The 27,850-nt window shown below is 33.4% G+C and overlaps 5 protein-coding genes across 5 annotated transcripts; 4 read left to right on the forward strand and 1 right to left on the reverse strand.

Moving 5' to 3' along the window:
* Nucleotides 1-33: 33 nt before the first annotated feature.
* LOC133692782 (myb family transcription factor PHL11-like) lies at nt 34-2,846 on the forward strand. Its single transcript, XM_062113933.1, has 6 exons — nt 34-609; nt 1,073-1,149; nt 1,261-1,324; nt 1,502-1,577; nt 2,117-2,186; nt 2,318-2,846. Exons 1-6 carry the CDS (start codon nt 459-461, stop codon nt 2,726-2,728), a joined length of 849 nt encoding a protein of 282 aa, XP_061969917.1. The 5' UTR covers nt 34-458; the 3' UTR covers nt 2,729-2,846.
* A 323-nt stretch (nt 2,847-3,169) lies between these two features.
* On the reverse strand, nt 3,170-5,282 carry LOC133692775 (isoflavone reductase homolog). The gene is made up of 4 exons (XM_062113920.1): nt 4,846-5,282; nt 3,943-4,183; nt 3,611-3,814; nt 3,170-3,486 (listed from the first exon to the last, which is right to left on the reverse strand). Exons 1-4 carry the CDS (start codon nt 5,173-5,175, stop codon nt 3,323-3,325), a joined length of 939 nt encoding a protein of 312 aa, XP_061969904.1. The 5' UTR covers nt 5,176-5,282; the 3' UTR covers nt 3,170-3,322.
* A 13,288-nt stretch (nt 5,283-18,570) lies between these two features.
* On the forward strand, nt 18,571-20,324 carry LOC133699112 (bifunctional pinoresinol-lariciresinol reductase 2-like). Its single transcript, XM_062122260.1, has 4 exons — nt 18,571-19,063; nt 19,250-19,490; nt 19,617-19,820; nt 19,982-20,324. The coding sequence occupies exons 1-4, from the start codon at nt 18,731-18,733 to the stop codon at nt 20,143-20,145; spliced, it is 942 nt and encodes a 313-aa protein (XP_061978244.1). The 5' UTR covers nt 18,571-18,730; the 3' UTR covers nt 20,146-20,324.
* A 2,540-nt stretch (nt 20,325-22,864) lies between these two features.
* On the forward strand, nt 22,865-24,576 carry LOC133701508 (UDP-glycosyltransferase 89B2-like). Its single transcript, XM_062125448.1, has one exon. It carries the CDS (start codon nt 23,100-23,102, stop codon nt 24,021-24,023), a length of 924 nt encoding a protein of 307 aa, XP_061981432.1. The 5' UTR covers nt 22,865-23,099; the 3' UTR covers nt 24,024-24,576.
* A 925-nt stretch (nt 24,577-25,501) lies between these two features.
* LOC133691831 (probable UDP-glucosyl transferase 73B6) lies at nt 25,502-27,839 on the forward strand. Its single transcript, XM_062112438.1, has 2 exons — nt 25,502-27,390; nt 27,513-27,839. The coding sequence occupies exon 1, from the start codon at nt 25,709-25,711 to the stop codon at nt 27,290-27,292; it is 1,584 nt and encodes a 527-aa protein (XP_061968422.1). The 5' UTR covers nt 25,502-25,708; the 3' UTR covers nt 27,293-27,390; nt 27,513-27,839.
* Nucleotides 27,840-27,850: the final 11 nt, after the last annotated feature.

Below are 27,850 nucleotides of genomic sequence, written 5' to 3' on the forward strand. Positions count from 1 at the left end.
AGCTACGTACATAGGCTTAGCTTATAAATATTCAATCAATAATATCACTTCAATCTATAATTTTTTAATAAAGTATTTGTTTTAATGTTATTTTGTCCCTTCCTCAATCAAACAAGAACTCCATGTTGTTGTTCAAATAACTAGTAAAAAAAAAAAAAATCTATATAAGCACTTGTGTGCACTTGTTTGTATTTGGTTTTTCTCCATTACTACGCACACTTGTTGAATTTTGGTCCCTTCTTCTTGCAAAGAATTGCTCCACATAAACAAATCCTCTCGACTCTCTTTTTTTACTTTCTTGAGAGCCTTCTCTTCCTTTTTCACTTTTGGGTCTTCTTATGTTCTGGGAAAGAAAGAGTTTTAGAAAGAGCTGAAGCAAAAAAGCTGCTTGAAGACTTCTATTCTCCAGCCAGTGAAGTAGAAAAGATACTTTTTGTGGGAGATTTTGGGTGTTATACATGGAGAGAACAACATTTGGTGGGGGAGGGAATTATCCATACGAGAATGGGATGGTGATGATGACAAGAGACCCTAAGCCAAGACTTAGATGGACTGCTGATCTTCATGATCGTTTTGTTGATGCTGTCACCAAGCTTGGTGGCCCTGACAGTAAGTTCACTCTAAATTCATCGCTCTCTCTTTCTTTTTTTTCTTGTTTAAACTTTATTTAATTTCTAGCTAGCTAGGAGGGGTTTGCAAGATTGATGATTTGCTTGATTCAGTTGCCCATATTAATTGAAATAGCCATATTAGCACGCTTAGCTCATTTGGAATCTTCCAGGAAATATGATTAGAGCTGGTGCAAATTTTCTCCTTGGTTTTGACTCGGTTTTACAGAAACTATATCAGAAATAACTGCTCCCAGTGATACAAAGACACAGGCTCTGTCTTGACTAAAACAATGCCGCTGGCACTTGAAACACGATAATGACAATACAGTTCATATATCTGGTCTTTTACTATCGAATTCTTCTTAATATTTGTATGAACTTCATCAACTTGAGTCTACATTTGAATGTTTTCTCTTTAATCTCGTAGTTAATCTAATTATATAGACTGGATTTATTTTCAGAGGCAACTCCAAAGTCAGTATTGAGGTTAATGGGATTAAAGGGTTTGACATTGTACCACTTAAAGAGTCATTTACAGGTACAGTTTTAACATAACTAATGTTGCTCACATCACTGATGCTTGTTCTATTTCTTTTCCTTTTGCCTTTGAATTATGACTGTGTAAATATGCTGGCTTATTTATCTGCAGAAATACAGACTAGGGCACCAGGCTCGGAGACAGAACATTTCAGAACAAAGCAGGGAGAGCAGAGGTTGGTTCATCATTGCTTTTCTTATTATTCCATTTTCAACACAATTAAACTGGTTTCAGCTTGAAAAATTGGCACTTGATCCCATTGTAGCTTATAAAGTTCTTACAAGAATTTGGATAGTCAATTAGTTCTGTGTATTATTAGTCTCGCGACTTACCCCCTTCAATTGACTTCTAGGGGCTTCATATGTAAACTTCAGTCATGGTTCCTCAGCGACAAGTACCAGTTCACCAAGAATGGATAAAGAACAAGGGTATGCTCCGCCATCATTCTTCTGTATTTACATGTAGTTTCTGTGAGAGAAAAAAACATGATTTTTCCTGGATGTCTCAAGCCCTTGACTGTTTCCTTGAACATTGCTTATTTCTATCTACAAGTGTTTTTGTTTTTGCCCTTGTACAGAGATTTTTATGGATTACGCCCCTTAACTAGTAATTCCATTAAGGATTGTCCTTGAAAAGAAAATCTTAAAAAAGGAAGAAACTGAAATGTTTTTTTAATGAGTTAGGTTCTTTTAATTTACGAAAATGTGATTCTTTTTTCTTTTTTTTTTATTCTTTTTTTGGTCACTTTTTAAAAGTTCCTCATGTTATTTTCTAGAGGTAATGACCACTCAAACTAACGGAGTTGGATGGATGGTACAGTCCTTAAAGCAATAACGAGTTAAACAACAAAATCCATAAAAAGTTTTGTATCGAGGCAAAAATCATTAAAAAAAAAAGGAGTATGGTGGCGAAACGTGTTTGTTCGCAAATTTCAATGTTGGTACTAATTGATGTATGCTCGAAACAGAGAAATCCCAGTTGCAGAGGCATTTGATAGTCAGATTGAAGTACAGAAAACATTACAAGAACAGCTTGAGGTATAACTTTCACATAAGAGTTTGCCCTCTCTCTGTCTTTGTTTCTTTATTTTGGTAGTTGCTCCAAGACTATCACTAAACTTAGCCAGGTCATTCTCAAATTTCTAGTTTGATGATGTTCTCTACAACAGGTACAGCAGAAGCTGCAGATGAGAATAGAGGCACAAGGGAAGTACTTGCAGTCCATACTGGAGAAAGCCCAGAAGAGCCTCTCACAGAACTTGAATGACGACGGAAATGGGAATTTAGAAGCTACAAGAGCTCAATTAACAGGCTTCAATTTGGCTATATCTAGTCTCATTGAGAATTTGAATGCAGAAGATAGGAAACCATGCATCACTGATTTGAAAGGCGTCAATATCAGGACAAATGGTTCGGCTATCCATATCGATAGAGAGGGACAGACACAGGAAACTAAAGATGTGAAGCACCACCTTCAAGGAGATTCCATACATTTTGACTTAAACACCATGGGTACCTATGATTTTGTTGCTGCAAATGGATCTGAGTTAGAACTCAAAATGCTTTCATATAGGAGATAAATTAGTGGTAATATTTAGTAATTACTTCCATAACAAACATTTTGCAACTCCTTATAGTGTGACCCTAAAAAGCTGCTTATAAATTATGTTATAAACTTGACAGATCCTCTATTTACAATTTGTTGTGTATGGTTCATTTTTCTGAAGCTCCGAGAACTGCATTCACGTAAATTACCAGGTTACATTTGTACAGAACACTCGAGTCGGAGCTAGGCCCCTCTGTCTTCTTAAGACTTGTCATCATGGCCTAAGCAGCCAGGCCCTGTTATACCAGATGCTAGGCCTCCTTTTTCGTTAAGGATAAAAGCCTTAATCTTCGAAAGAAGCTTTAAGGTCAATAATACTCAGGGCCAGGCCCCAAATTAGCAAGCATATGGGCATTCAAGATAAATCACTACGGAATAAAAGAGCAGTAATATTAATTGATTAGCCCACTAATCGTTTCATTAAAACATTCCACACAATTTGTGCTTGATATATATCATTCTGATGATACAAAACGTAAATAGAGCAGGAGGACAAAAACAAGCAAGCAAGCAAGAAGAAGATTTTCAGATATTCATTATACTGCTGTTGTAGGATGTGGGTTACATTTTAAACAAAGATATTCAGATATTCATCCATGCGAGTGTATTTCACTTCTGGATAAAGGCTCGAAGCTTCTTCTCCATCTTCTCCTATTTCAAAATTTGTCAAACTACCTTCGTAGCAAATATGATAGAAATGCCCCATTCCTGCCTTTGCTGCATAATCCTTGTCTGCCACATACATAAATAAAATTTAATCAATCAATATAACCAAGGCAAACAATGAAAAAAAAGATGAAAAAGAGTGATGTATATATGATATTGGATCATTTTTTTGGTTAGCCCTCATATGTACCTTTCATGGAGGCTAGGAAGTCTTCTCCAGAAATGATGATCTTTTCTAGTTTCTTTCCACTGAGTTTCTCCCAGATCTCAACTAACTGTCTTTGTGAGAGAATGTTTTCTGGTGGCCTTAGGTACAACGTTTTGTTCAATGCTCGAGGATCATCTATTGCTTTGACTGTGTATGTTGCAATATCATCTTCATCCATATAAACAGCTAAACAACAAAACAATATCATCTTCATCCATATAAACAGCTAAACAACAAAACAACATATAGCATTATTCAGTACAAACTACAACCAAATAGGATTAAGGGTTTTCTTTCTCCTCACTACCACCTACCCTTAACATTTCCATCTCCATAGAGACAAACTTTATCTTTTGGAGGGGTTAGGGTCTCAAGCTGAGAGAGGTTGCCAACAAAGTAACCCGCAAAGCAGCTAGCGGATACATAAGTGAAGGGGATCTTAGCATCCTCAATTGCCCTTCTTACAATCATTTTCTGATCAAATGTTTCTCTTCCTGGTGCTAGTGCATGCTCCATTCTTGCTGGGTCCATACCAAATTCCGAAGGCAAGAAACGCTGCCACAACTCAATAGAAGTATGTTTAGACTTCTTAATTAGTACCCTAGTAAGATAATACAAAATTAAGCATGCGTGACAATTATTTTTTATGTTATCTTACATTAACTTATTGTTATTTTGGTTAGAAATCCTTAAGAAACCTACAATTTGATCTTCATTATTAATTAATATCCTAAAGTGGCCAATGGGTAGAAGTAGTCACTTATATGAACTTAATTAGGATATTGTTTTAAAGTGGAAAGTGTATTGCACAAGCCTTTAATTTGGGCCTTTGCCATAAGCAAATAGATTATAGTACAACGACTAAAGTGATCAGGCATATCATGCTTTGTTTCGCTTTAAATGGTGGAGTTCCACCGCTATCTTATTTTAAGCGATTAGATCATCGCCAGAAGGTAATTAACTAGGTCGTATGCTATTGTTTCTAATGTTATCTCAGGAAAGGGTTAAATTATGTGGAGCCATTATTCAGTATTCCAGAGTGCTTCTTGCTACCAGCTTTAACAACAACAACGAAACACCTCCATGTTAAAAACTAATAGCTAACTTTGAACGGCATCACTTGCATGCAGGATAGCCCGAAGGAGGAGAAAAAAATATGCAGAGATAGCCATTAAGAGCTTAGAGTACAAACTGAATTATCATAAATATTCAAGTACCTTCACGTTTCCTGCTTCTTTGATGGCATCCACGAGCTTGAGCTGCATCAAAATGTTGTGGCTCTTAAAATGCACCCCGGACATGGTGCAAATGACAACATCAACCTTCTTCACTGCCTCCACAAGGCTTTGCTGATCGGAAAATGAACCCTCAACAAGGCGAGCTCCTTGCTTTTTAAATGACAGTAGCAGCTGTAGCTTATCAATGTCAAGGCCTGTCTCAGGACGTTGAAGGACGTAGGTTATATGGCCTTGGTCTATGCTTGCCTTCACAATTCTCTTACCGATATACCCAGTAGCCCCAACAACAAGAACCTTGCTCTTTGCCATGACTCTCTTGTTTTGATTGTTTCGAGAGTCATAGAACCATGCCTTATATAAAAGATTCTGCAAAAGGCTTCGTCGTGATTTTGTTAATTAATTTATATCTTGACGGTCGTTTTATTTTATTTTATTCTTTTGTAGCACAAGATACTATTGAATTGGTGACTTGAAATTGTCAATGGTTTAGTAGTTTAGGAAAATTCATTCACCGGCGGTTCAGAGAGGAGCCGGACGGGTTAACTAGGTGACAAAAATATTCGCGTTGGATGACGTCGGTTAAAGTTCTTAGAAAGAAATTACATATATAAAAATAAGATATTTATGGCTAGATTAAACATAAAAATATTCGCTTTATTTGTCAAATCTCGGTGATGTAATCTTAACGAAGCTAAGCTGTCATGTTTCGGTCGAGAAAAAAGAGAAAGGAAGCCGTGAATTAGACAGTAACCAGGCCATTTAGGTGATCTGTGGTATGTCTAATTAATTAACTTAATTATTAATCCTCTAGATTGATTTTTTTTCTTTCGAAGGCTATAGTCTGATCCCTTGTCAAACGAGATAAAGCTGACAAGAACGTGAAATATTTAATTAAGCATCAGCACTAAGCTAGCAAATGGTAAGCTATGGTTTTTATAATTATGAAAAGTGACCTGTGGTTAGAAATTGATTAGACAAAGGGGCGGGGGAATATCCATGATTTCTTTAATTTGTTGCCATCTAATTTAGACGACGACCAGGTTCATATGTTCGCGTGTCTAACCATCTCACTGGAAAAAAACCCTGGCCATGCTAATTTATTGTGTTTTTATTAGTGATGAGGAATTAGAGACCCTTTCTAATTGAAATTAATGTCAGATCGTTCCATTCTCAGAGAAGGGGGGGGGGGGGAAATTGAGCCTAATTTCTCATTAACACAATGCTAAAGGACTAAATTAAAAAAGAATAATAATTTGGTGACTGAAATGGAAAAACTCTCAAAGCAGAAGAAAAAAGAAGAAGAAGCACTTTACGAATCACATTAATCCGTGTGTGGGTTGCACTGTGCTTCCAAGGTATTTTTGCCATACTTTTTATGTTTTTGTTGAAGTTTATTAAGTGGACGCAGTAAAACTTAAATTGAGCGGGAATTAAGTTATTTTTACTACGCTTAGAGTTTAGAATTTTATAGATTATGAGTTTATTTAAAAAATTAATCCAGATTTAAAAGATTATTTTAGATATTTTTTTTAATTTATATTTATTTTTAGTTTGATCATGTAATATTTATTTAATTAGATATTAAGCTTTATTATTTTTTATAGGATTTTCACTGATTTTAAAAATGAGCCGGGTTAACTTGAGTTTTTTTAATTGTTGTTTTTTGGTAAAATTTAGCTTAGATCAAAGAATTTTTGTTTTTTAATTAAATTAATTAATTAATTAATTAAATATAAGCATGAGATCACTTCATGGTATTTTGTTTGGTTTGTTTTTTGGGTTAATACTCTGACGACACGTGCGATCTTTTCTGGTATCGTCGCGTAGTCTTTTGTAGTAATGTTAGAGTTATAAGCTTTTTTTATGGTGGAATGATGTCTATAGTAGAGCGATGACGAGTCTCTAACGAGGTTTTTTTTTCCTCACGAGTATGATATTGCCAACTTATTTTTATATTTAATAATTGCCATTTTTCCACTTTGTTTTTTGTCAATGTCTTTTTTTAATTATATTATTAAATCAATTGAGCTTATCTAAACCAATCAAGTGAATGATTTATGTTTTAGATCTTTCTTATTTTTTAAAAAATATTAGTATTGTCTAAAAATGCTTTTTTATGTTAAAAAAAACATTGATTTGGTCATAATGTAATGTAGGCACCAATTTAGTAATAGCTAACTGTTCAGCTTTAAGGTCGAGGAAGAAGAGTTTGGTTGGTATTCTATGAATTATTACAAACCAAGTCTCATATGTAGTATAAATGATCATTATATATATAATTTTTGTTGGGGATTTCAGTTTCTTTATGCGCAGACCGGTGATGTTCTGATAATTGCTTATTGGAGACTAAACACACTGAAACATAATATTTAACATGTTTCGGGAAATCACCTACATTCACGGGAGAGGCTCATATTATTAGAGATAGAGAAAGGATACAATACAAATACATGGAGGAGGAGGATCACTTTACTCAAACTCAACTCCCAGCTCTCTTGCTGCACTTGCAACTGCTGTAATGGTAGCAGTGCATGCTGCTGCCATTATAGCCCTTCACTTTCTCTCTTGGTCTCTCTACTGCACTCACAATCTCTCTCTCTCTCTCTCTCTCTCTCTCTCTCTTTCTCTCTCTCTCTCTCTCTCGTTGTCTATTTATAGACAAGAATGGTGCCACCAACTCTAACTCTTCTTAAACAATGGTGGCTGCCAACCTTTGATATTTGGGATGGTTGCACATGGTTGGTGCAACTCCAACTCAAGCTGCTGCAATTGTTAATGGACGGTATCGTTCATTAATGGTTGCTGTATATTAATAGCAACAAACCCAATAATTTTGGCACCTTATATCCTGTTTTTCTGCACTTACAGAATTGATCATTTTTGCAGTGGTGATCAAAGCTAATTAAGGGATACATTTCAAGTCCATGAATTTGACTTTGATCTTCTTTGTTCCACATCATGCACTGAAAATAAGTTTTCTTTTACCTTCATTAATTTTCAGTTAATTGTATATTTTAAGGATCTAGTTTATGGTGTATGTTGAAAAAAAAAATCTCATCTCAACCTTCTAGTCATAATCTCAATTGATGGCTAAGCTTGACAAGAATGAGTCGTACACGATGTCATCTTGCCCCTTTCACCATTTTTTCTTTAAAAAGCTACCGAGTTTTTTGGCCGAATTGAAGTGCGGATGTTCATGCAAATATTTGGGGACCTGTCAATTCTCATGCTTGGAAAACTCGGTTTATTTTTATTTTAAAAAATTTGACAAACTACCACATATCATTTTTTTTTAATTTAAAAATAACATAGTCAGGTAAAGTTGCAGGTGATAATCATGATTTATTTTTTCTATCTTTTTTCTTTTTTCTTTCCGAAGATAGCTTCCCCAGTTGGCTTCAAAGATTTGAGGCCTCTTAGTTTGATTCATGGCATTTACAAGATAATGGCAAAGGTTCTTTCTAGCCGTCTGAAAGCAGTTATGCATGACCTTATTAGTGAGAATCAAACAGCTTTCTTGGCAGGGAGGCAAATAATTGATGGGTTTTTGGTTGCCAATGAAGCAGTTCATTCTTTGAAAAGACACAGAGTGCCGAGCCTTATCTTTAAGGTGGATTTTCACAAAGCTTTCGATAGTGTGCAGTGGGATTATTTAGAGCAGGTTATGAGGCATATGGGTTTTGGTGAAAAATGGATTAATTGGATCAACACTTGCATCTCCATTGCAAAATTATCAGTGCTGATTAATTGATCTCCTTCTAAGGAATTCTTGATGGGCCGTGGGATTCGCCAAGGTGACCCCCTTTCTCCATTTCTTTTTCTAATAGCAGCAGAGGGATTATCTGTTTTGTTTCAAAGAGCAGCTTCAAATGATCTTTTCAAAGGTATCCCTTTTGGAGACAGCTTTTGCCTCAGTCACCTACAATATGCAGACGACACTTTGATCTTCATGCATGCTAATCTTCATATGGTTAAAACAGTTAAAAGGATCATGTTGTGGTTCGCTATTTGTTCAGGTTTGCACATTAACTTCCATAAAAGCTCTTTAATTGGCATAAATGTTGGGGAAGATACTTGTGCTAGTATGGCACATTCAGTCTTCTGCAGATTTGATTTCTTGCCTTGCTCTTATCTAGGCATGCCTTTAGGATCCAATCCTAAAAGATTGTCTACATGGAAGCCTATTATTGAGAATTTCAGACGAAAGTTGAGCATGTGGAGAGGTCGTATGCTTAGTATGGCAGGACGTATCTGCTTAATCAAAAGTGTCTTGAGTTCATTGCCAGTATATTATATGTCTTCTTTTCTTATGCCCAAAGGTGTCTGTAATCCACTAACATCTATTCAACGAAGATTCTTGTGGTCTGGAGTGGCGAAGCAAAAGAAAATATGCAAGGTGCAGTGGCGTATTGTTGTGAAAGCTAGAAAAGAAGGAGGCCTCGGGTTGGGTTCTTTAATGTCAAAAAATATATCCATGCTTTTCAAATGGATATGGAGGCTAAGCTTACCAGAACAAGCCTTATGGAAACAGGTAACAACCCATCTTTACTCCCCAACTTTCGAGAATGGAATCCCAAAATTGCATGGTCATATTTCCCCATTTTGGAAAGATGTTTTGTCAATCTTGGATCCAAACAGTGTCATCGGCTTATTATTGCGTGAAAACATTAAATTCAAGATTGGAGATGGATCCTCCATCCTTTTCTGGTCTGACGTGTGGATAGGATCAAATGCTTTATGTTGCATTTTCCCTAAGCTTTACCAAATTTCTACTTTTCGAAATGGTTTGGTTAATGAGATGGGTCAATGGGTGAATGATCAATGGCGATGGAATCTGGTTTGGCGTAGGAAGCTCTTATCTTATGAAGAGCAACAATATCATCATTTGCTCTCAATGCTGGAGCCAACGATAATTCGTCAAGGAAAAGATGACAAACTTATATGGCCATGCAATTCTGATGGCAGCTTCTTAGTTAAATCGTGTTGCACCCTAATTGACAATACCTCCTCTGCGACTGATAGAGTCTTCGAAGCCAATGTTTGGATTAAAGGGGCTCCTCTGAAAGTTCAGGTGTTTCTCTGGTTGGCAGTACAAGACAAAGTTAGTACAAGAGCTTTTCTCCATCAACGGACTGTTTTGTCTGCCACACAAGCTTCATGTGTCTTTTGCAGCTCAAATTTGGAAACCTCAGAGCATCTTTTTATACATTGTAACTTTTCTAGGAGTGTTTGGATGAAAGTTTTGGATTGGTGGGGTATCCAATGTTGTTTACCGAGAACAATTGACTTGCTTCTTCTGCAGTGGCCCGAAATGGTTCATGGCAAATTCCAAAGATCAGCTTGGAGATTAATTTCAAGTAGTACTATTTGGGGTATATGGTTGCTGAGGAACAAAATTGTTTTTGAGGAGGGAACTATAAACTTGTTTGATTGTTTCTCCACCATCCTTCATCGGGTTGCTATTTGGTTGCATACTCAAGATTCAAACTTTAATTATACAGGAAATGACCTCTTAAGATCTTCTGATGGCATCAAAATATGGTGTAATAAGAAATCTTAGGTAGTCTTCCTGTTGTTTGCTGTAGTAGATCAGTTTTTTTCTTTTTCTTTTTTTTTTCTTCTTTTTTATATCGCTTGTATTTCTCTTTGGCTATTCGCTTTATGGCCTTCTCAATATACTCTCGATGATTATAAAAAAAAAAAGGTAAGTGTTCGGATCAGTTTGCATGTATTTCGATTAATTTTACAGGCTCTAAAATTAACGATGATATAAATCTTCAGTGACACTGAAATGATTTAAATTCGTGATGATTGAGAAGCAGACTCAAAACCTTAAAAAAAATATAATATTTTAAATAAATATTTAGAATTGATTGACACTGATTTCAATAAAAAGAAAAGATGAAAAAGAAAATAAAAGAAAAGAAAGAAAAATAATACCCCAATATACATGAAACTTGATAACAATATATTTATATCATTAAAAAAATTTAGACCAAATAAATTCAATAATATTGAAAAAAAAAAACAGTAGCCAAAGTAGATCACACATGCCACTCAACAAGTGAGTTGTCTATTAACTTTGCAGTACACGTATGCTTCACTTCAACTTTTGTTGGTGATTTTATTTGGTATTGTTAAATTTCTCTCGACATGATATTTCAATGATACTGGAGGTTTCACCAGCTGTTTGCTTGCAACGCTCACCAGCTTCAATAACATCTGTCTTAAAAACTCATCGGATGCCTGTTAAATTTCTCTCGGCATGATATTTCAGTGATTTTATTTGATGTTGATGTTTGCTGAGAGTCAGAGTTAGCTGGGGCTAATGCCTGCATGCTAGTGTTATTGTCAACGTCTGCTGCTAACAGGGGAAATGGAGATTGGAGAAGAGAGTGAGAGGAAGAGAGCAACATGCATGGGTGGGTGGTGGTGGCTGGATTAGATAGGGAAACCTGATCGAGCAAACAAAAATTTTATTCATTCAGGTTGGTTCGGGTCGGTATCCACCGGTGGATACCGACCGGAACCAACCTGAGGAAGTTACTGGTATCAAACAAATTAAACCAACTCCGGGATCTTTCAGCAACAGCAAAACGGTGTAGTAGTTAGCACATGATGATCTGCATGTATACGTTTTGAAATTCCAAATATACTCTTAGATCAAACTAGTCACCTTATCCCCTCTTCGTTACAGGTAAGAAGTTACTTCATAACGTAAAAAATATAAAAATGCAGGTGATGTTACTTTTTTTCAACATCAAGAAATATTTAAAGTGTGAAATGAAAATTCAACATATTTCTTTAAGAAGATAAATTAATAATTATATATATATATTAACCTATCTGATCTAGAGTCATGTGAAAATATTTATTTTTTCTCATTTAATTAGATGTCAGTTTTTTTAACTGAAATAATAATTTAAACTCTACTAAAACAAAATTTAAGCTACTTGAAATTACAATAAATATATATTTTTAATCTAAGCTTTATTTTTTTTTATCAATGCATCTCTCGAATATTTTAACGGAAACATATTTTAAGATTACAATCATTGTTTTCAAAATAAAAATCTATCATAATCTTAAAAGCAAAAAAACAAAAAAATTAAAATAAAATCTTGGTATTTTATATATAGTTGAAGACAAAATAAAATATGATAAAATTATATCAAGAATATATTATAAACTTTTAAAAACATAAATTTATTTAAATTGAATAATCATGTAATTTTTTTATATTTCGCCTTTTGTTTTACCTTAAACCATCTCAAAATCATTTTAGAAACCTCACTAAATCCATTTCAAAAAATCGAAAAGCCTAAAATAATCTAAAAACCAAAATTCAACGGAATAAAAAAAAACATTTACGGTCCTAATCTATTTTTTTATGACATTTTTAAAGTAAAATATAACATTTATTGATATTAAATTTAGTTTTTTTTTGTGGCCGAATGTGATCAACCAATCACCCTCTTTTTTCTCTCTTATTTTTCTATAGCTTTCTTTCCGTTGTCGAACTCTAGAAATTGAGATATAAGGAAATGAAGTGTAGAAATAAAATGTCAAGCCCTCAAACAAAAGAGATCAGAATTTAAAAGTAAAAAAATACAGGGACCAAACTGTAGTTTTGAGTTTCCCATGAGTATTAAAAAAGAAGAAGAAAAGGGTTGTTGCTTTGTTTTCTGTATATAAATTGGTCCCCGTTATTTGAAAACTTTTAATCAATAAAATTAAATTCTATTTTTCAAAATCCAGCATTAATTTAACACCATGATTTTTTGATATCCTAAATATAATGTAAAACAAGAGCCAAAACAAATTATGTGGTTTAAAACCGTGTGATGAAATTTACAACTATATGAATATAATATGAGAGAATGAAATTTAAAAAAAATATAAAATCAATTACCGTATCAAATGCTCGTTGAAAGATAAATAAATAAAAAATAAAAGGAAGAGGGAGCACGCACGGTGCAATTCACTGCTGAAAGTGCCTAAAGCTATATGGCGGTTGAAACAATAACTCCTTGCAAATCTTTTAGTTTTGTTTATAATATAATTGTAATTGTAATGTAATATCCTTATCATTTATAGCCAGTGTAACAAATTAAGACAACGTTATTAACTTGGTCGGAAAGAACATGTCTTTTAGTGGGAAGGCCTTAAGTATATATGCTATCCACCATCATTAATTAATGCATATGTAAAACACCAAATTCTTTTATTCTAATCTCTATTTAGATTTAAAACTAGATAATAATTGATCCGATTAGATCAAATTTCATTTTAATATAAAAAACCACTTTAAAATTGCTAATATTTTTTCTGATAAAATAAAAAATTATAAAAAACTTGATCTTATATATATAACTCAGGCGTCCTATTGAATCAAAAGAAAGTTTTTTCTATAAAGCTTTAAATAGAAACATTACTATTGTTTTGGATTAAAAAAGAAGAAGAAAGGTTTATACTAACTTTTTAAATTTCAACAAGTTATCAATCAAATTTTCACCTCGAACATCCTACAAAATTGGAACACTCATATTGAAGTATGACCTTAGATAAAGAAATTCTAGAACGTAGATGGCCAATCCTCTGTCTCCAACCAGATTCACATGTATTATGTTGTGTTCCCACATGACGGGAGAAGCAGCAATGCAGAATTTTATAAGGTTTAGTTGACAAAGTTTAGGTGATCCTCGCCATGTGAAACCGAGGAAAGTTAAGCAGGTCATCCTCTCCTGTTTTTTCCATGCAGAATCATTGAATATTTCTGAAAAGTATTTGATCTAGCTAGTTCTCGAAAATGAAAAGTATTCTCGAGGTCAGATTTTCTTCCATGTGTAAAACTTGTAGATGGCGATCCTCTCCATGCGTTGTACCGTGGATTCCATCAAATTTCATTTTAATATAAGAAAAACACTTTAAAATTGCTAAAAATATTTTTAATAAATTAAAAAAAATTAAAAAATTAATCTGATATAACTCACGCCTCCTATTAGATCGAAAGAAAGTTTTTGCTATAAAGCTTTAAATAGAACATTACTATTGTTTTGGATTAAAAGAGAGAGAGAGAGAAAGGTTTATACTAACTTTTTAAATTTCAACAAGTTATCAATCAAATTTTCACCTCTAACATCCTACAAAATTGGAACGCTCAAGGATTATGACATTAGATAAAGAAATTCTAGAACGTAGATGGCCAATCCTCTGTTCCCAACCATATAATTAGGGGGGTGTCACTGTTTCCCGTACCAAAATGCACTGTGGATTATTATAATAATTCACAGTGCTTTTTTTTTTTTTTATGTATTTTTGTATTTTTTTTTCAACATTTTTTTAACAGAAAAACTAAATAATATGGTGAAAGCACTGTATCTTTTCTCACAAAACACTGTAGATTGCTACAAATTATTTTGTTCAGTCTCTAAGTTTTTAATTACCAACACAATTTTTTTTTTCGTTATGAAATATTTACTCTATCATATTTTTAATTTTTATTATTTATTTAGTACTGTTTCATAATTATAATATTATTAAATATATTTGTTTTATATCATCTCGTATGTATTATTTTGTGTTCCCACATGACGGGAAAAGGAGCAACGCAGGATTTTATAAGGTTTTGTTGACAAAGTTTCATACACTTTGTGTTCAATATATAAATGGTCACCTTGTTTCTTAGCGCTACCAGAACCAATATTAATTATTAACAAAAACTAAAGGTTTGCCCATATTCATTACACTGTATATTCTAATTCACAGTGTGTTTGAATTTTTTTTTTGTTAGTGAATTTTTTGTTTTTTCTTCTAAATTTATTACTTAGCAGTAGTTTAAGAGAAAAGTATTATTAAATTTTATAAAGTTAATGAACCTATTAACATGTTTGGTTGTTTGATCTAGCTAGTTTATGGGCATAATAAATTTAACTTTTTTTAAAATTTTATCCTTATATGTTTGGTTAATTAAGATTTTAATTTTATAATTGGATTTTGTTTGTTTCACATAAAATGATTTTTTAAAAACTACTTTCCAAACTTTTCTGTGTTTGTTTGTTATTAGAAAAGTTGGTAAAAAAAACACTTTCCAGTCAAAGAAAAATTTATATTGGTTTCAGGAAAGTATTTTCTTTTTATTTTGGGCAGAAAACACTTTTTAGAAGCTGTGAAAAATTTAGAAATATTATGTTATTTGCTGATTATATCAAATTTAGTCCTCAAACTTTTGATTGTTATTTTTTTCTTCAATTTCATCCCTTAAAATTTGATTTTTATATCAACTTTGATCCATATTTTTATGATTGTTATTTGTTTTTCTCTTATCATTTTCTTAATTAAATTTTTTTTATTAGATTTGACCCTTATTTTTTTATTGTTATTTATTTTATTTAAAATAATTTATGAAATTATAATTTTTTTAATTTCATCATCTTTTAATTTTTTTATCTGTTAGATTTGATCTCTATTTTTTTAATTATTGTTTATTTTATTTGATATAATTTATAAAATCAGATTTTTTTTTTCAATTTTATTCTCATTTAACATTTTAATTTGTAAGATTTGTTCCTCATTATTTTAATAAACTTGAAAAAATATTAACAATTTATTTTCTAGCTCATTTTCCATGACATAACCAAACACAGGAAAATATTTTCCAACTTATTTTTCATGATACTACCAAACATTAAAAAATAATTCACTTTCTAGGAATTCATTTTTCAAGAAAACCACTTTCCAAAAGAAAACTACTTTCTAACAAACAAACGGGGCCTTGGTTTCATTTCGCTTTCTATGAAGTTATCATAGTCTTAAAAAAATCTCGGTGTTTGGTTGATGTTTGATTTTATAATTGTTTATTTTTGTTATCATATAGTTAAATAAAAAAATAGTTTAAAAAACATATTATAATTTCAGTGGAGCCCATAACCTGATTTATAGATTTAGCGTGCTAGCTTGGGCTATCTAATTCATAGGTTTGACGAGCTTACCCACTAACCAGATATTATTATTATTTTTTTGGTCCTTTAATTGTTTTTAATTTGATTTTGTTTTCAATATTATCCTTTAATATTGGATTGGTTGTGAAATAGACTGCATGATTTATTTTTGTTTGCTTTCTATAAGATTATCGTTATCTCAAATAAATGATAATTTCAAGTTGGTGCTCAATTTTTATGAGTATCTATTTTTATCATATAATTAAATAAAAAAAATTATAAAAAAGTTATTTAACCCAACAAAGTTCATGACCAAGGTTGCAGGGGACCGACATCGATCTAATCTGTAATTGTTTTAATATTTTTTTAAAAAATATATCATCTTGAAGTTTTTTTAAAAGTTAAGTCATGGTTTTATAAATCGTCAATATTACATTTAAATCTATAAAATTAATTAATTTAAATCAGTTAATTCTTACACAATTTAATTTAATTGAAAACTCAAATAGAAAAAGAATATTGAATCTTTCTGACAAGTATTTCAGGGAGCAGGTAAGAACGTAGTTGGTGATCTTCTACATGTGAAACCGAGGAAAGTTAAGACGGTCATCCTCTGCTGTTTTTTCCAAGCAGAATCATTGAATCTTGCTGACAAGTATTTGATCTAGTGTTTTTCTAGTTCTAGAAAATGGGCTCTTTAATTTTTCCTCCATTTGTAGTTGAACCAACCGTCTTGTTTATAATCAGATTTCTATTCTCGAGATCAGATTTTCTTCCACGTGCAATACTTGTAGATCTCTTGCTGTCGAGTTTAGAGATCTATTTTCTAGATCGTTGTTGAAAAAATAGGTCCATTTTAGTGATGATGATGTATGTGAATAATGTAATCACTGAGTCGGCACAACAATAGTAGTGAAGAAATGCTGTCATCAGATGAAGTGGTAGGTTCACCGACTAATTATATGTGGAGCAAAAACATTCTAATAAAAAATATTTTAAAAAATAATAAATATTACTGCAAAATCAAAGAAACAGCTCGCCGGTATATTGCCGTTTCTTTTAATTGTCTTCACAAAGGTGGTGGGAGGGGAATCATGCTTGGTACAAACCAGAAGACGGAAAATAAAAATGCGGTGGATACTGTGGTGGTCGGTACGGTTAAGGTTTGAGACTCAAGAAAACAAAAGTATGGTCATTAAGCCAAGTCTACTACTAGCTGCTCTACAATTCAATATATAACAAGGCATTGCTTATTAAGCAACGCCAACGGTGTATATCATTTTCTTTTCAATTAATGTATAGGATAAGAAACTACGTATCAATATTCACATTTAACAGCCTAAATATCTAATATAATCATGATTCGGCAATAAGGTATAAGAAATTAAAAACTTTTTAATTTAGAAAATCATATGACATATATATTTTATTGTTATGAATATAATCAAGCTAGTTGCCTGCACTTCAACTTAAATGTTGATTAATAAACCCTAAAAAAAAGGAATATATATATAAACACGAAGAGAAGAGAGAAAGACATTATTCATCAATATTTTATTTTATTCAACAATTAAAAGATATGATGTATTTATTATACACCACATCATAAAATATTATTCATTGCAATAATTTCTTCTCTTTTTGCCTATGATTTTTCTCTTTAAAAAAAATTATGTTTTTTTTATTTTATCTTACAACATTAATTTATTAGAGATTGAGCATCATGATTTATTAAGCTTTGTTTTCTACGTGGTTATTTCAGTTTCATAATCCATGTTGCGGGTTTAGTAAGTTAATCAATTGACTCGGTTTTTTTGAATTATTTTTTAATTTTATCCTTTAATATTAGATTGATCAAGGATTAGACTTCATAATTTGTTTTAGTTTACTTTCTATTATGTTATCTTGATCTCATTACCTAAATCACGAGTTTTATGGGTTAACCTGTATTTACTCGAGTCATTTTATTATGTCATTTTTTAGATTGAGAATTTTTCCAATTTCATTCTTAAAAAATTGTTTGATTAGGAATTGTGCTTAATAATTTATTTTAGTTTGGTTTATATGATGTTATCCAAGTCTCATGACCCGAGTCGTGAGTTTAGCAGGATAACTCAGGTTCAATCGGGTCATTTTTTTTGTTTGCTTTTTAAGAGGTTATTATGGTCTCATGAATCAGGTCATGAGTTTGACGGGTTAATTCTGGTTGATTTAAGTAATTTTTTTTAATATAATTTTTTTTTAGTTTTATCATTTAACATTAAGTTGATTGTGAATTGAACTTTATAATCTATTTAGATTTACTTTTTATGAGGTTATCTTAGTCTTTTATGACTTAATTCATGAATTTGACAGGTTAACTTAAGTTGATTCAGGTTATTTTTTTAATTATATCTTTTAATATTTAATTGATTGATCAGAATAAAAAATAATAATTGAAAAGGCTTAGTTTAGCATATTAAACTGCATATTTCAAAGATGCACAAGTGAATTGAGGATAGCACTTGGCTGTTGAAACGAACACCTACAAAAGGATGACACAAATTAATATATTTAATTAAAAAATAATAATATGAATGGACTTCTGTAAATGGAAAGTTTTCCTCTAGTTTGATAGGGACCAAAGAGTTGTTGGGTATCCCAAGTTAATATGAGATCTCTAGCTTATTTTTTAAGAGAAGCAACCTCTATATACTATTAAATAAATCCCTGCAGATTTTTTTTATTATTATTTTTGTTAGGAAAAGTTTCCTCCCAAGCTAAACTAGGAAGCAACGGTAACCCCATGTTTGTTTAAACATTATCTGCTTGGACTCAAGGCTACTACTATATAATGGCACGAGGGAGGGTCATGAACCATCCCACGAGAGAGAGATCAGGTAGAGAGAGAATAAGCGAGAGAGAGAGAGAGAGAGAGAAATCAGATGGAGATCAAAAGCAAAGTGCTCGTTATAGGGGGGACTGGGTACCTGGGAAAGAGGCTGGTGAAGGCAAGTTTAGGTCAGGGCCATGAAACATACGTATTGTATAGGCCAGAGGTAGGTGTTGATATTGAAAAGGTTCAAATGTTACTGTCATTCAAGGAGCAAGGAGCCCATCTTGTGCAAGGTTCCTTTAATGATCAGCGAAGCCTTGTCGACGCGGTTAAGTTAGTTGATGTAGTTATCTGTGCAGTTTCCGGTGTCCATTTCAGGAGCCACCAAATCCTCCTCCAACTCAAGCTTGTTGATGCTATCAAAGAGGCTGGAAATGTTAAGGTAGATAACTTATATGAATATATGAATCGCCTGTTCTTTCTTTAATGATAGTAGTGTATTATCTTTTGTTATTTCCAACTTCGTTCCTAATTTCCTTCTCTCTCTGTGGCTTGACCACTTCTCAGTCATCATTAATGTTGTATAATTAAGTACAAACATTAAATTAAAGGGTGAAATTTGTCGCAGAGATTTTTGCCCTCCGAATTCGGCACTGACCCTGCAAAAATGGAGAATGCTATGGAACCTGGACGGGTTACATTTGACGATAAAATGTTAGTTAGGAAAGCAATTGAAGATGCTGGAATTCCCTTTACATATGTTTCTGCAAACTGCTTTGCTGGATACTTTCTTGGAGGTTTATGTCAACCTGGGCACATCATTCCTTCAAGGGAACATGTATCCATACTGGGAAACGGCAAAGAAAAGGGTACCTCGATATTAAGGATGGTTAATTACTACATAGCTAGATCGTTTTTCTCTGGTAATTTGTGCTTAATTGAAAATTAGAAAAATACGTTCTAATCTCTTTTCCTACGTGTATTTGATTCGACAGCAATTTATGTTGATGAAGATGACATTGCCATGTACACTATCAAGACCGTAGATGACCCTCGGACCCTGAACAAGACATTGTACATTAGGCCACCCAACAACATACTATCTCAAAGAGAAGTAGTTCAGATATGGGAGAAACTCATCGGGAAAGAGCTGCGTAAATCTACAATTTCCTCGGAAGAGTTCCTGGCTTGCATGAGAGGTGAGGGGTTGTTTGTTTTTCTGTATTTTCAAGTAAAAATACACGGCATATATACTTAGATATCAGAAGTAAAGGTAACAATCAATAATTCGAATAAATTATCCTTGTATGATTAATGCCTAATCAACTTGCTTGTTTTGTGTCCATGAACAAAAATGAAGAACAAGATTATGCTGAGCAAGTTGGATTGACACATTACTACCATGTTTGTTACGAGGGATGCCTTACAAATTTTGAAATTGGTGATGAAGGAGAGGAAGCTTCGGAGCTTTATCCAGAAGTCAAGTACACCACGGTGGAGAAGTACATGAAACGCTATTTATAATTCTCCACTTTGTCTATTTGTATTTCTGTTTTTCTACTTCTTAAGAAGACGAGAGCAGGATTCAAACTCAAGGCCTGCTTCTTCTTCTTCCATGCTTTTCAAGAGTGAACTACCATAATTGGAAGCCTGTGTAATATATTGCGCGCTATAATTAATGCCAGGTACCTTTGTTCTGTGTTTTTGAAAAGAAGACACGGTGACTAGCTAGAAGCCGACTTGCTACTTGTGTTCCCAATTTTAAGTTAAAGAAATACTGTTTAAGAAGAAATCTCACTAATTAATGAAGCTACAACATTGGATTTCTGTTTGTTGAAGGTGACATGATCACCTTTTCTTTTCTTTTCTTTTCTTTTTCTCTCTTTTTAATACCAAGGTATCCTCATTCTAGTTTTTGGACATTGAGGGTGTGTTTATTTATCTGCCTACACCGTAATTTAAAAAAAAAAAAAAACTTAATTTTACTGTTTTGATATTAAAAATAAAATTTAAAAACTAAAAAATATTATTTTAATATATTTATAAATAAAAAATACTTTTAAAAAAACTGATACCTCATTTACAAACACTACCTAATAAAATTTCCAAGCACATGGTAGTTAGTTTCTCCCAAATTATTAATTTGACTGAGTTGCAAGTGATTTGTGTGTATATCTTAACATATATGATGGCCTTGCAACATGATTTTGGGTTAGGGAAGACACAAATTTTTTCAATGAGCAAACTTGCAATACTTACAAAAGAAAATATAGATACAAGGAATTAGATAAGGATAAAAATGAAAGAGAATTAAAAAATATTTGAGCTTAAATAAAAAATATTCTTTATCATTTTTTTATGGGACCAAATGCAATTTTCTAATACTTATCGGATTTTAATTATCATTTTTTTTGTTGCGTTAAAATTATTTTCCATTTATTTTGTTTAGTTTGAGAATTTTTAAATATTTATATATAAACAAAATTATAATTTAGATCAACTTAAAATAATCCCAATATATAGTGAATAAACTCAGTTAGCAATAAATTCTCACAGGAACATATATATGGTGATATATATCTTAAGTATGATAATTAGAGATGACAAGTGAGTATTTGCGGGTGAGGTTTTTTGCTATACTCCTACCATATTTATTATTAATTAGATAAGAAACTTAGATATTTATATTTTATTCATTAAATTTCTTGTATCTATTGGAGTATCAATTACTCGAGTATTATGTATTATTCAATAAATAATAATAAATAATAATATATATTTAAGATGCGTTGTAAGGTTACTAGCCATATATATGCTCGTGCTGAAATAGATAAGTATTTTTTATTTCTTTTATTACTCGCTAGTGCTATGTTAAGATTATTTTCAATTTATCTTGTTTAGTTTGAGAATTTATTTTAAGATATTTATATATGAATGAAATTATAATTTAGATCAACTTAAAATAATTTCAATATATAGTAAACAAATTGAATTAGCAGTAAATTCTCAAATTTCACAAACATATGATGATTACTTAAGTTTGGTAATTATGAATGATAATCAATACTTATGCGTCAATTTTCTAGTAAATTTATACCATATATTTTATCAATTAGATAAAAAAAATTAAATATTTATATCATATTCATTAGGTTTTAGATATTTATTCGAGTATATATCCATTACTCAATTATTTTTTATCATTTAATATAATATAAAATAATATATGTATATATATTAAATGATAAATTATATATATATAATTTCAATAGTAAATAACCTAAGTTAGCAACAAATTCTCACATTGCACAAGCATGCGCTGATTGCTTAAGTATAGTAATTAGAAATGACAATGAGTATTTACGAATTGGGTTTCTAGTATATTTCTACCCTTATTAATTGGATAGAAAAATATAAATATTCATATTCTATTCATTGGATTTTAGTTATTCATTTGAGTATCCATTAGTCAAGTAATATTTATCATTTAATATAAAATAAAAGAGTAATATGCAAACACACATATGCACACATTATTTATTTTATACATACATTGTTCAATCATTAAGTTGCTATTTGTATGCCCACACGTTACTGCAAAGCCATTTTTGAAATCTATTTTAATTTAATTCTATAACAATCAAAACAAGTATTTATAAGAATTTTGATGATTTTAATTATAGAGGAAAAAAATGTTTATCTTATTAGTAGGATTAATAAGATAAATTAAAAAAGAAGTTATTATCTGAATTTATTTATAGTAACTAAAAATCCTAACTAGTATTTTAGATATTCTAGATATTCTAAATAAAAGATTGATTATGTTAAAAAAATATATAAATATCCTAAAATATTTAACTTACTTTTGTATTTGTTTTTAACGATAAAAAATACCCGATACGCATGAGCATGACTAAATTAATACTAAGGAAATAATTTGGAATTTACGTCCGATAATATATCCTAATCCTTATTTTTGAAGAATGGGAATTAGACTGAGAGAGAGGATGGTAAAAATTAATTGGGTTTGGTCAATTCTTGATCATTTTCAAAATGAATTTAAAGTACATTTCTCATACTTGATGGGCTTATATGGCTATGTATAGGTCCAACTCAAATTTGCTTGCTGCATCATACAAGGATATTTCAAAATAAACACCTAAAGATAAATTCACACATGTTATTGTGAGCATAAAAAAAAACCAAATTCAAATAATAAATAAATATTTTTTTTTGTATTTTTTTAAATAGTAAAATCAAATCCACTCATATTAGCTAGCTAGGCAGGCAAGTATAAGTTGCAATCTGGGGGCTTTGAGCTTTGCAGTCACAGTCTACATCTCAATAATTCCTCTCCAGTCCCGTCACCATTCATAGCTCTGGCCTCTCAATTCTCCTCTCCTCTCCTCTCCGATAGCATGCATTAGGCGTCTCAATTCCCAACAAAACAAAACAAGACAGCTTTCACTAAATAAAACATGGGAATGGGACGTGATATCTATGTTGTTACAGGTCCCGGCCAAGGCCATCTCCGCCCCTGTATGCACCTCTGCAACCTCCTCAATATACGCAATTACCACACTACCCTCGTTCTCTCTTCTACCCTCTCCTCTGTCATTCCTCCAACTTTCGCTCAAAACCCACTGACCACCATCGCCCAAATCGCACCCTCTTCTCGACCATTACCTGGATGCGACCTCTTAAGCCAACAAGCTGCCGAGGACCTCCGTGCCCACCTCTCCAACAGGTGCGGGGTTCCTGATTTGCCCCTGCCAATCTGTGCCATCATTGATTTCCAGTTGGGCTGGACGGGACAAGTTTTCCGGAAATTCAGTGTTCCGGTAATTGGGTTGTTTACTTTTGGCGCGAGTGCTGCTGCCATGGAGTGGGGTACGTGGAAGGTCCAGGCTAATGATGTCAAGCCTGGTGAGACCCGTCTAGTTCCCGGGCTACCGGAAGAAATGGCTATCACTTATTGGGATCACAAAAGAAAAGAACTTGGGCCCCCAGGTGGGCTGGGTCGGATACCTGGTGGAGGCGGCCCACCAGGACCGGGTGACAAACCTCCATGGGTCTCAGAAATTGAATGGTCGGTGGGTTTGATGTTTAACACGTGCGATGATCTAGATGGTCCGTTTATTAAATACATGGAGGGTCAAACGGGGATGCCGACATTGGGTGTGGGCCCACTGTTACCCGAGAAGCATTGGCAATCGTCATATAGTTTGATCGGCGATCCTGTGATTGGAGAGCAAGAGGGGGGATCAAATTCGAGGGAGCAAGAAGTGATCCAGTGGCTGGATACAAAGCCACGTGGGTCAGTTCTATACGTTGCTTTTGGTAGCGAAGCGCGTCGCAGCGTAGATGAATATAAGCAACTGGCAGATGCTTTAGAAGATTGAAGCCGACCGTTTATTTGGGTTGTTCAACACGACAAGGACCATCGTCCTGATCCGGGTTTGCAGAAAAGAGTTGGAAATAGAGGTTTGATAATATATGGGTGGGCACCACAATTGATGATACTGAGTCATGAATCAACGGCTGGGTTTTTATCACACTGTGGATGGAATTCCACGATGGAAGCGATCGGACGTGGGGTCCCTGTTCTGGCATGGCCCATTAGAGGCGACCGATACTACAATGCCAAGCTGGTAGTTAATTATCTGAAGGTGGGGTATAGAGTGGCTGATGATTTGTCAGAAACGGTCAAAAGGGATGATTTAGTCAAGGGATTGGAGAGACTAATGGGTGATGAAGAGATGCGTGATCGGATGGTAGGAATGAAGTCAATATTTGATAATGCAACTCCCGACGCAGCGTTCGATGCCTTCAGTGACTTTGTTAACCAGAAATTAAAGCCTGTTTGATTTTGCGTGTTTTTAAAAAAATTCGAATATTTTTTTATAGCTAATCTTGTTATTATTTTGATGTTAAAATAAATTTCTTAATGCTAAACGCTATAAATAATTGATAAGTGAACTTTAATTAGCTATAACTAAGCTTGTTATATTTTGTATTTGGATTCCTCGTAACTTGTTCTTCCAATTTATTATCGATTATTGACCCCCCCCCCCCCTCCTCTTGTTGTAACTTGTTAACAAGGTTGGCATTGCTTTTGAAGACATGTGAATGTTCAGCAAATATTGCTAATATTATGTTTTATTTTTTAAATATCCACTAATATCCAATTATTCAATATTTTTCAAAAAATAATTCGAAAATAAATAAATAGATTATTATTATATAAAATTAGCATTAATTTGTTAACTTCCCAGTTCATTAGCATCTCTCCTAATAGCCAAATAGCTAATTGATAATATGAAATTTTTAATAACATATAAATATAGTTTTTTTTTGTTAGTTTATATGCAATTTAATAGTAAAAATTATTTAGAAAAACTAATTATATTTTAATATATTTGATACACAATTACCGTAACAACATAATATCATCCGATCCGATTGACTTGACGAGCTTAAAAATAACTTGAATAATTTTTAATTAATTTAATATTAAAAAATAAAATTAAAAAAGTTTCAACAAAAAAATAATATAAACCAACCTAAATGAATTCATCAAACATATGACATGTATCATGAAACTAAGGTAATTTTATATAAAGTAAAAAAAATATAAATCTAAAAAGTTTTAAAAAAATATATATTATTACCCTGAATAATATTTTAATATCTTTTAAAAATAATATTTTTACAAGAAAATTAATAAAATAACATTTTAATATCTAGATATACTCGCGCAAGTGAAAACTATTGTCCGAAAGTTGATCTTATCTGATCCACCTTTGCTTCCTCGTGAATTGAACTAGCTAGCTACGATCGTACGATTACACTAACGACCTTGTCTGAAATTTTTCAACCAAAACACCGACACGGTTGGCTTCTGAGAAACCTCAGGTTGACAGTCAGCCTCGTTCCCAACTACCATATTTTAACTAACAGTCAAAACAATCCTTCGTTAATCCATTTCTTTCTGATTAAGTCTTCTTCTCCTTCTTCCTCTATAAAAATCTAGCTGCGAAGGAGTTAGATTTTTAGGTAAACAAAAGAAACCAGGATTATCTCAGTCATGACTCAAGAGATATGGGTTGTTCCATTTTTTGGGCAGGGCCATCTCCTACCAAGTATGGAACTTTGCAAACACTTGGCATCAAGAAACTTCAGAACCACCCTTATCATTCCCTCTAACTTCTCCTCCGCTGTCCCCTCCTCTATTCACCAATATCCACTTCTTGAAATAGCTGAATTACCCTCTTCTCCACCACCTTTGCAGCAGCATCCAGGACCCGACCCGCTTCTCCCTCCCCATAAGCATCACAACCAGATGGCACAAAGCCTTGAAAACCTCATTTCAACCCGATCACTGAACCCGGTGTCAAGACAACCCGCTTGTGTTATTGTTGATGTTATGATGAGCTGGACTGCTGAAGTATTTGCACAGTTTGAGGTTCCAACCATTGGGTTTTTCACATCTGGTGCGTGCTCGGCAGCCATGGAGTATGCCATGTGGAAGGCCCACCTGGATGACTTGAAACCTGGGGAGATCCGTTTACTTCAAGGTTTACCGGAGGAAATGGCTCTTACACACTCCGACCTTAAAAGTAGGCCCCACCGGCCTCCGGATGGTAGAGGAGGTCCACCTGGTCCCATGGGCGGGCCACCCGGTCCCATGGGCGGAAAACCCGGTCCCATGGGCGGAAAACCCGGTCCCATGGGCGGATTTCCTGGACCACCAGGTGATGTGGGCCCATCTAAAATGATGGGTCCACCGAAACCCGGTGCACCACCACGATGGTTGGAGGAAGTGAAGGGCTCGATTGCATATATGATCAATACATGCGATGATCTTGAGCATCCATTTATTCAGTATCTAGTTGATCAAGTTAAGAAACCAGTCTGGGATATTGGTCCATTATTACCCGAGCTATATTGGAAATCGGCTGGTTCACTTCTTCATGACCATGAAATTCGAACCAGCCGGGGGTCTAATGTCACCGAAGAGGAAGTGATAGCATGGTTGGATTCAAAACCACCTGGTTCGGCAGTATATGTATCATTCGGTAGTGAAGTGGGTCTTGAAATGGAGGAGAATCGGCATTTGGCAAACGCACTGGAAGCATTAAACCGGCCATTTATTTGGGTGATCCAACCTGGTTCGGGCAGACCAGGTCCACCACCAGGATTACCTAGTGCTGATACTGAAGAAGATTATTTTCCTCATGATCTAGACAAAAGAGTAGGTCAAAGAGGCATGATAATACGTGGATGGGCACCACAACTGTTGATACTAAGCCATCCATCAGTCGGTGGATTTTTATCGCATTGTGGATGGAATTCTACCATGGAAGCTATTGGACGTGGTATCCCAATTTTAGCATGGCCTATCAGAGGTGACCAAGACTATAATGCCAAACTGATAGTGAAGCATCTCAAGGTTGGGTGCATGATTTCTGATGATTTCTCACAATCGATTAGGAAAGACGATATAATCAAGGGAATAGAGAGTCTAATGAGAGACGAAGATGTCAAGAAGAGAGCAGCTTTGCTTTGTGCTAAATTTAAGCATGGGTTTCCAGCGAGCTCAGTGGATTCTCTAGATGCCTTCAGAGATTTCATAAACCAAAAGGGCAGTCGTTTGAGCTCAGCAACTTGATCTGGCTATGGTTAATAACCTTATCCGTCATGTGCTGTACAGAACATGGCTGGCATGTGTGTCTGCTACATGGAAACGAGTTCAAGAATTGTTGATCGGTACTTCCGCTGTGCAAAAATATGCTTATATTTTTTCTTTCTTTCAGTTGAATGTTCATATCGAATCTCCATTCTGTTTTATATCCTTTTTACTTCCATTATTGAAATGTTTTTTTTTCCAGTACTGTTCCATCGACAATTGACCAAATCTGAATGAGGAATTTGGACAGTGCAATCTTTGAGCTTTAAGCACGTAAAAGGAATGTGATGGTATAAGCAGAGCTGCAGGTGCACGGAAGATCCAACGTTACTAAATTGTATTCCAATCTACAGTGAAATTTGTCTGGGAATACAGTAATATTATCTATTTACTTTTTATTTTTTAATTTTTAAAGCTTCACTTGAGAGGAGGATGTTCTTCGAATGCGGCTAATTTATTATTTTTTATTTGTTTGGCGGTTATACTATCTTTTTAATAATAGTTGAGAACCTTTAGAGGTGTATGTTAATTTTAATTTTA

Source organism: Populus nigra, chromosome 1 (assembly GCF_951802175.1).
Source record: "Populus nigra chromosome 1, ddPopNigr1.1, whole genome shotgun sequence".
Taxonomy (NCBI): domain Eukaryota; kingdom Viridiplantae; phylum Streptophyta; class Magnoliopsida; order Malpighiales; family Salicaceae; genus Populus; species Populus nigra.

Coding starts and splice junctions, on each gene's coding strand:
- LOC133692782 (XM_062113933.1), top strand. CDS start 459: ATGGAGAGAACAACATTTGGTGGGGGAGGGAATTATCCATACGAGAAT. Junction 1,325..1,501: donor ACAAAGCAGGGAGAGCAGAG/GTTGGTTCATCA, acceptor ATTGACTTCTAG/GGGCTTCATATGTAAACTTC. Junction 2,187..2,317: donor CATTACAAGAACAGCTTGAG/GTATAACTTTCA, acceptor TCTCTACAACAG/GTACAGCAGAAGCTGCAGAT.
- LOC133692775 (XM_062113920.1), bottom strand. CDS start 5,175: ATGGCAAAGAGCAAGGTTCTTGTTGTTGGGGCTACTGGGTATATCGGT. Junction 3,815..3,942: donor TGGAGATGGAAATGTTAAGG/GTAGGTGGTAGT, acceptor TTTGTTGTTTAG/CTGTTTATATGGATGAAGAT. Junction 3,487..3,610: donor CTTCCTAGCCTCCATGAAAG/GTACATATGAGG, acceptor TGTATGTGGCAG/ACAAGGATTATGCAGCAAAG.
- LOC133699112 (XM_062122260.1), top strand. CDS start 18,731: ATGGAGATCAAAAGCAAAGTGCTCGTTATAGGGGGGACTGGGTACCTG. Junction 19,491..19,616: donor GGGAAACGGCAAAGAAAAGG/GTACCTCGATAT, acceptor TTGATTCGACAG/CAATTTATGTTGATGAAGAT. Junction 19,821..19,981: donor GTTCCTGGCTTGCATGAGAG/GTGAGGGGTTGT, acceptor ACAAAAATGAAG/AACAAGATTATGCTGAGCAA.
- LOC133701508 (XM_062125448.1), top strand. CDS start 23,100: ATGGGAATGGGACGTGATATCTATGTTGTTACAGGTCCCGGCCAAGGC.
- LOC133691831 (XM_062112438.1), top strand. CDS start 25,709: ATGACTCAAGAGATATGGGTTGTTCCATTTTTTGGGCAGGGCCATCTC.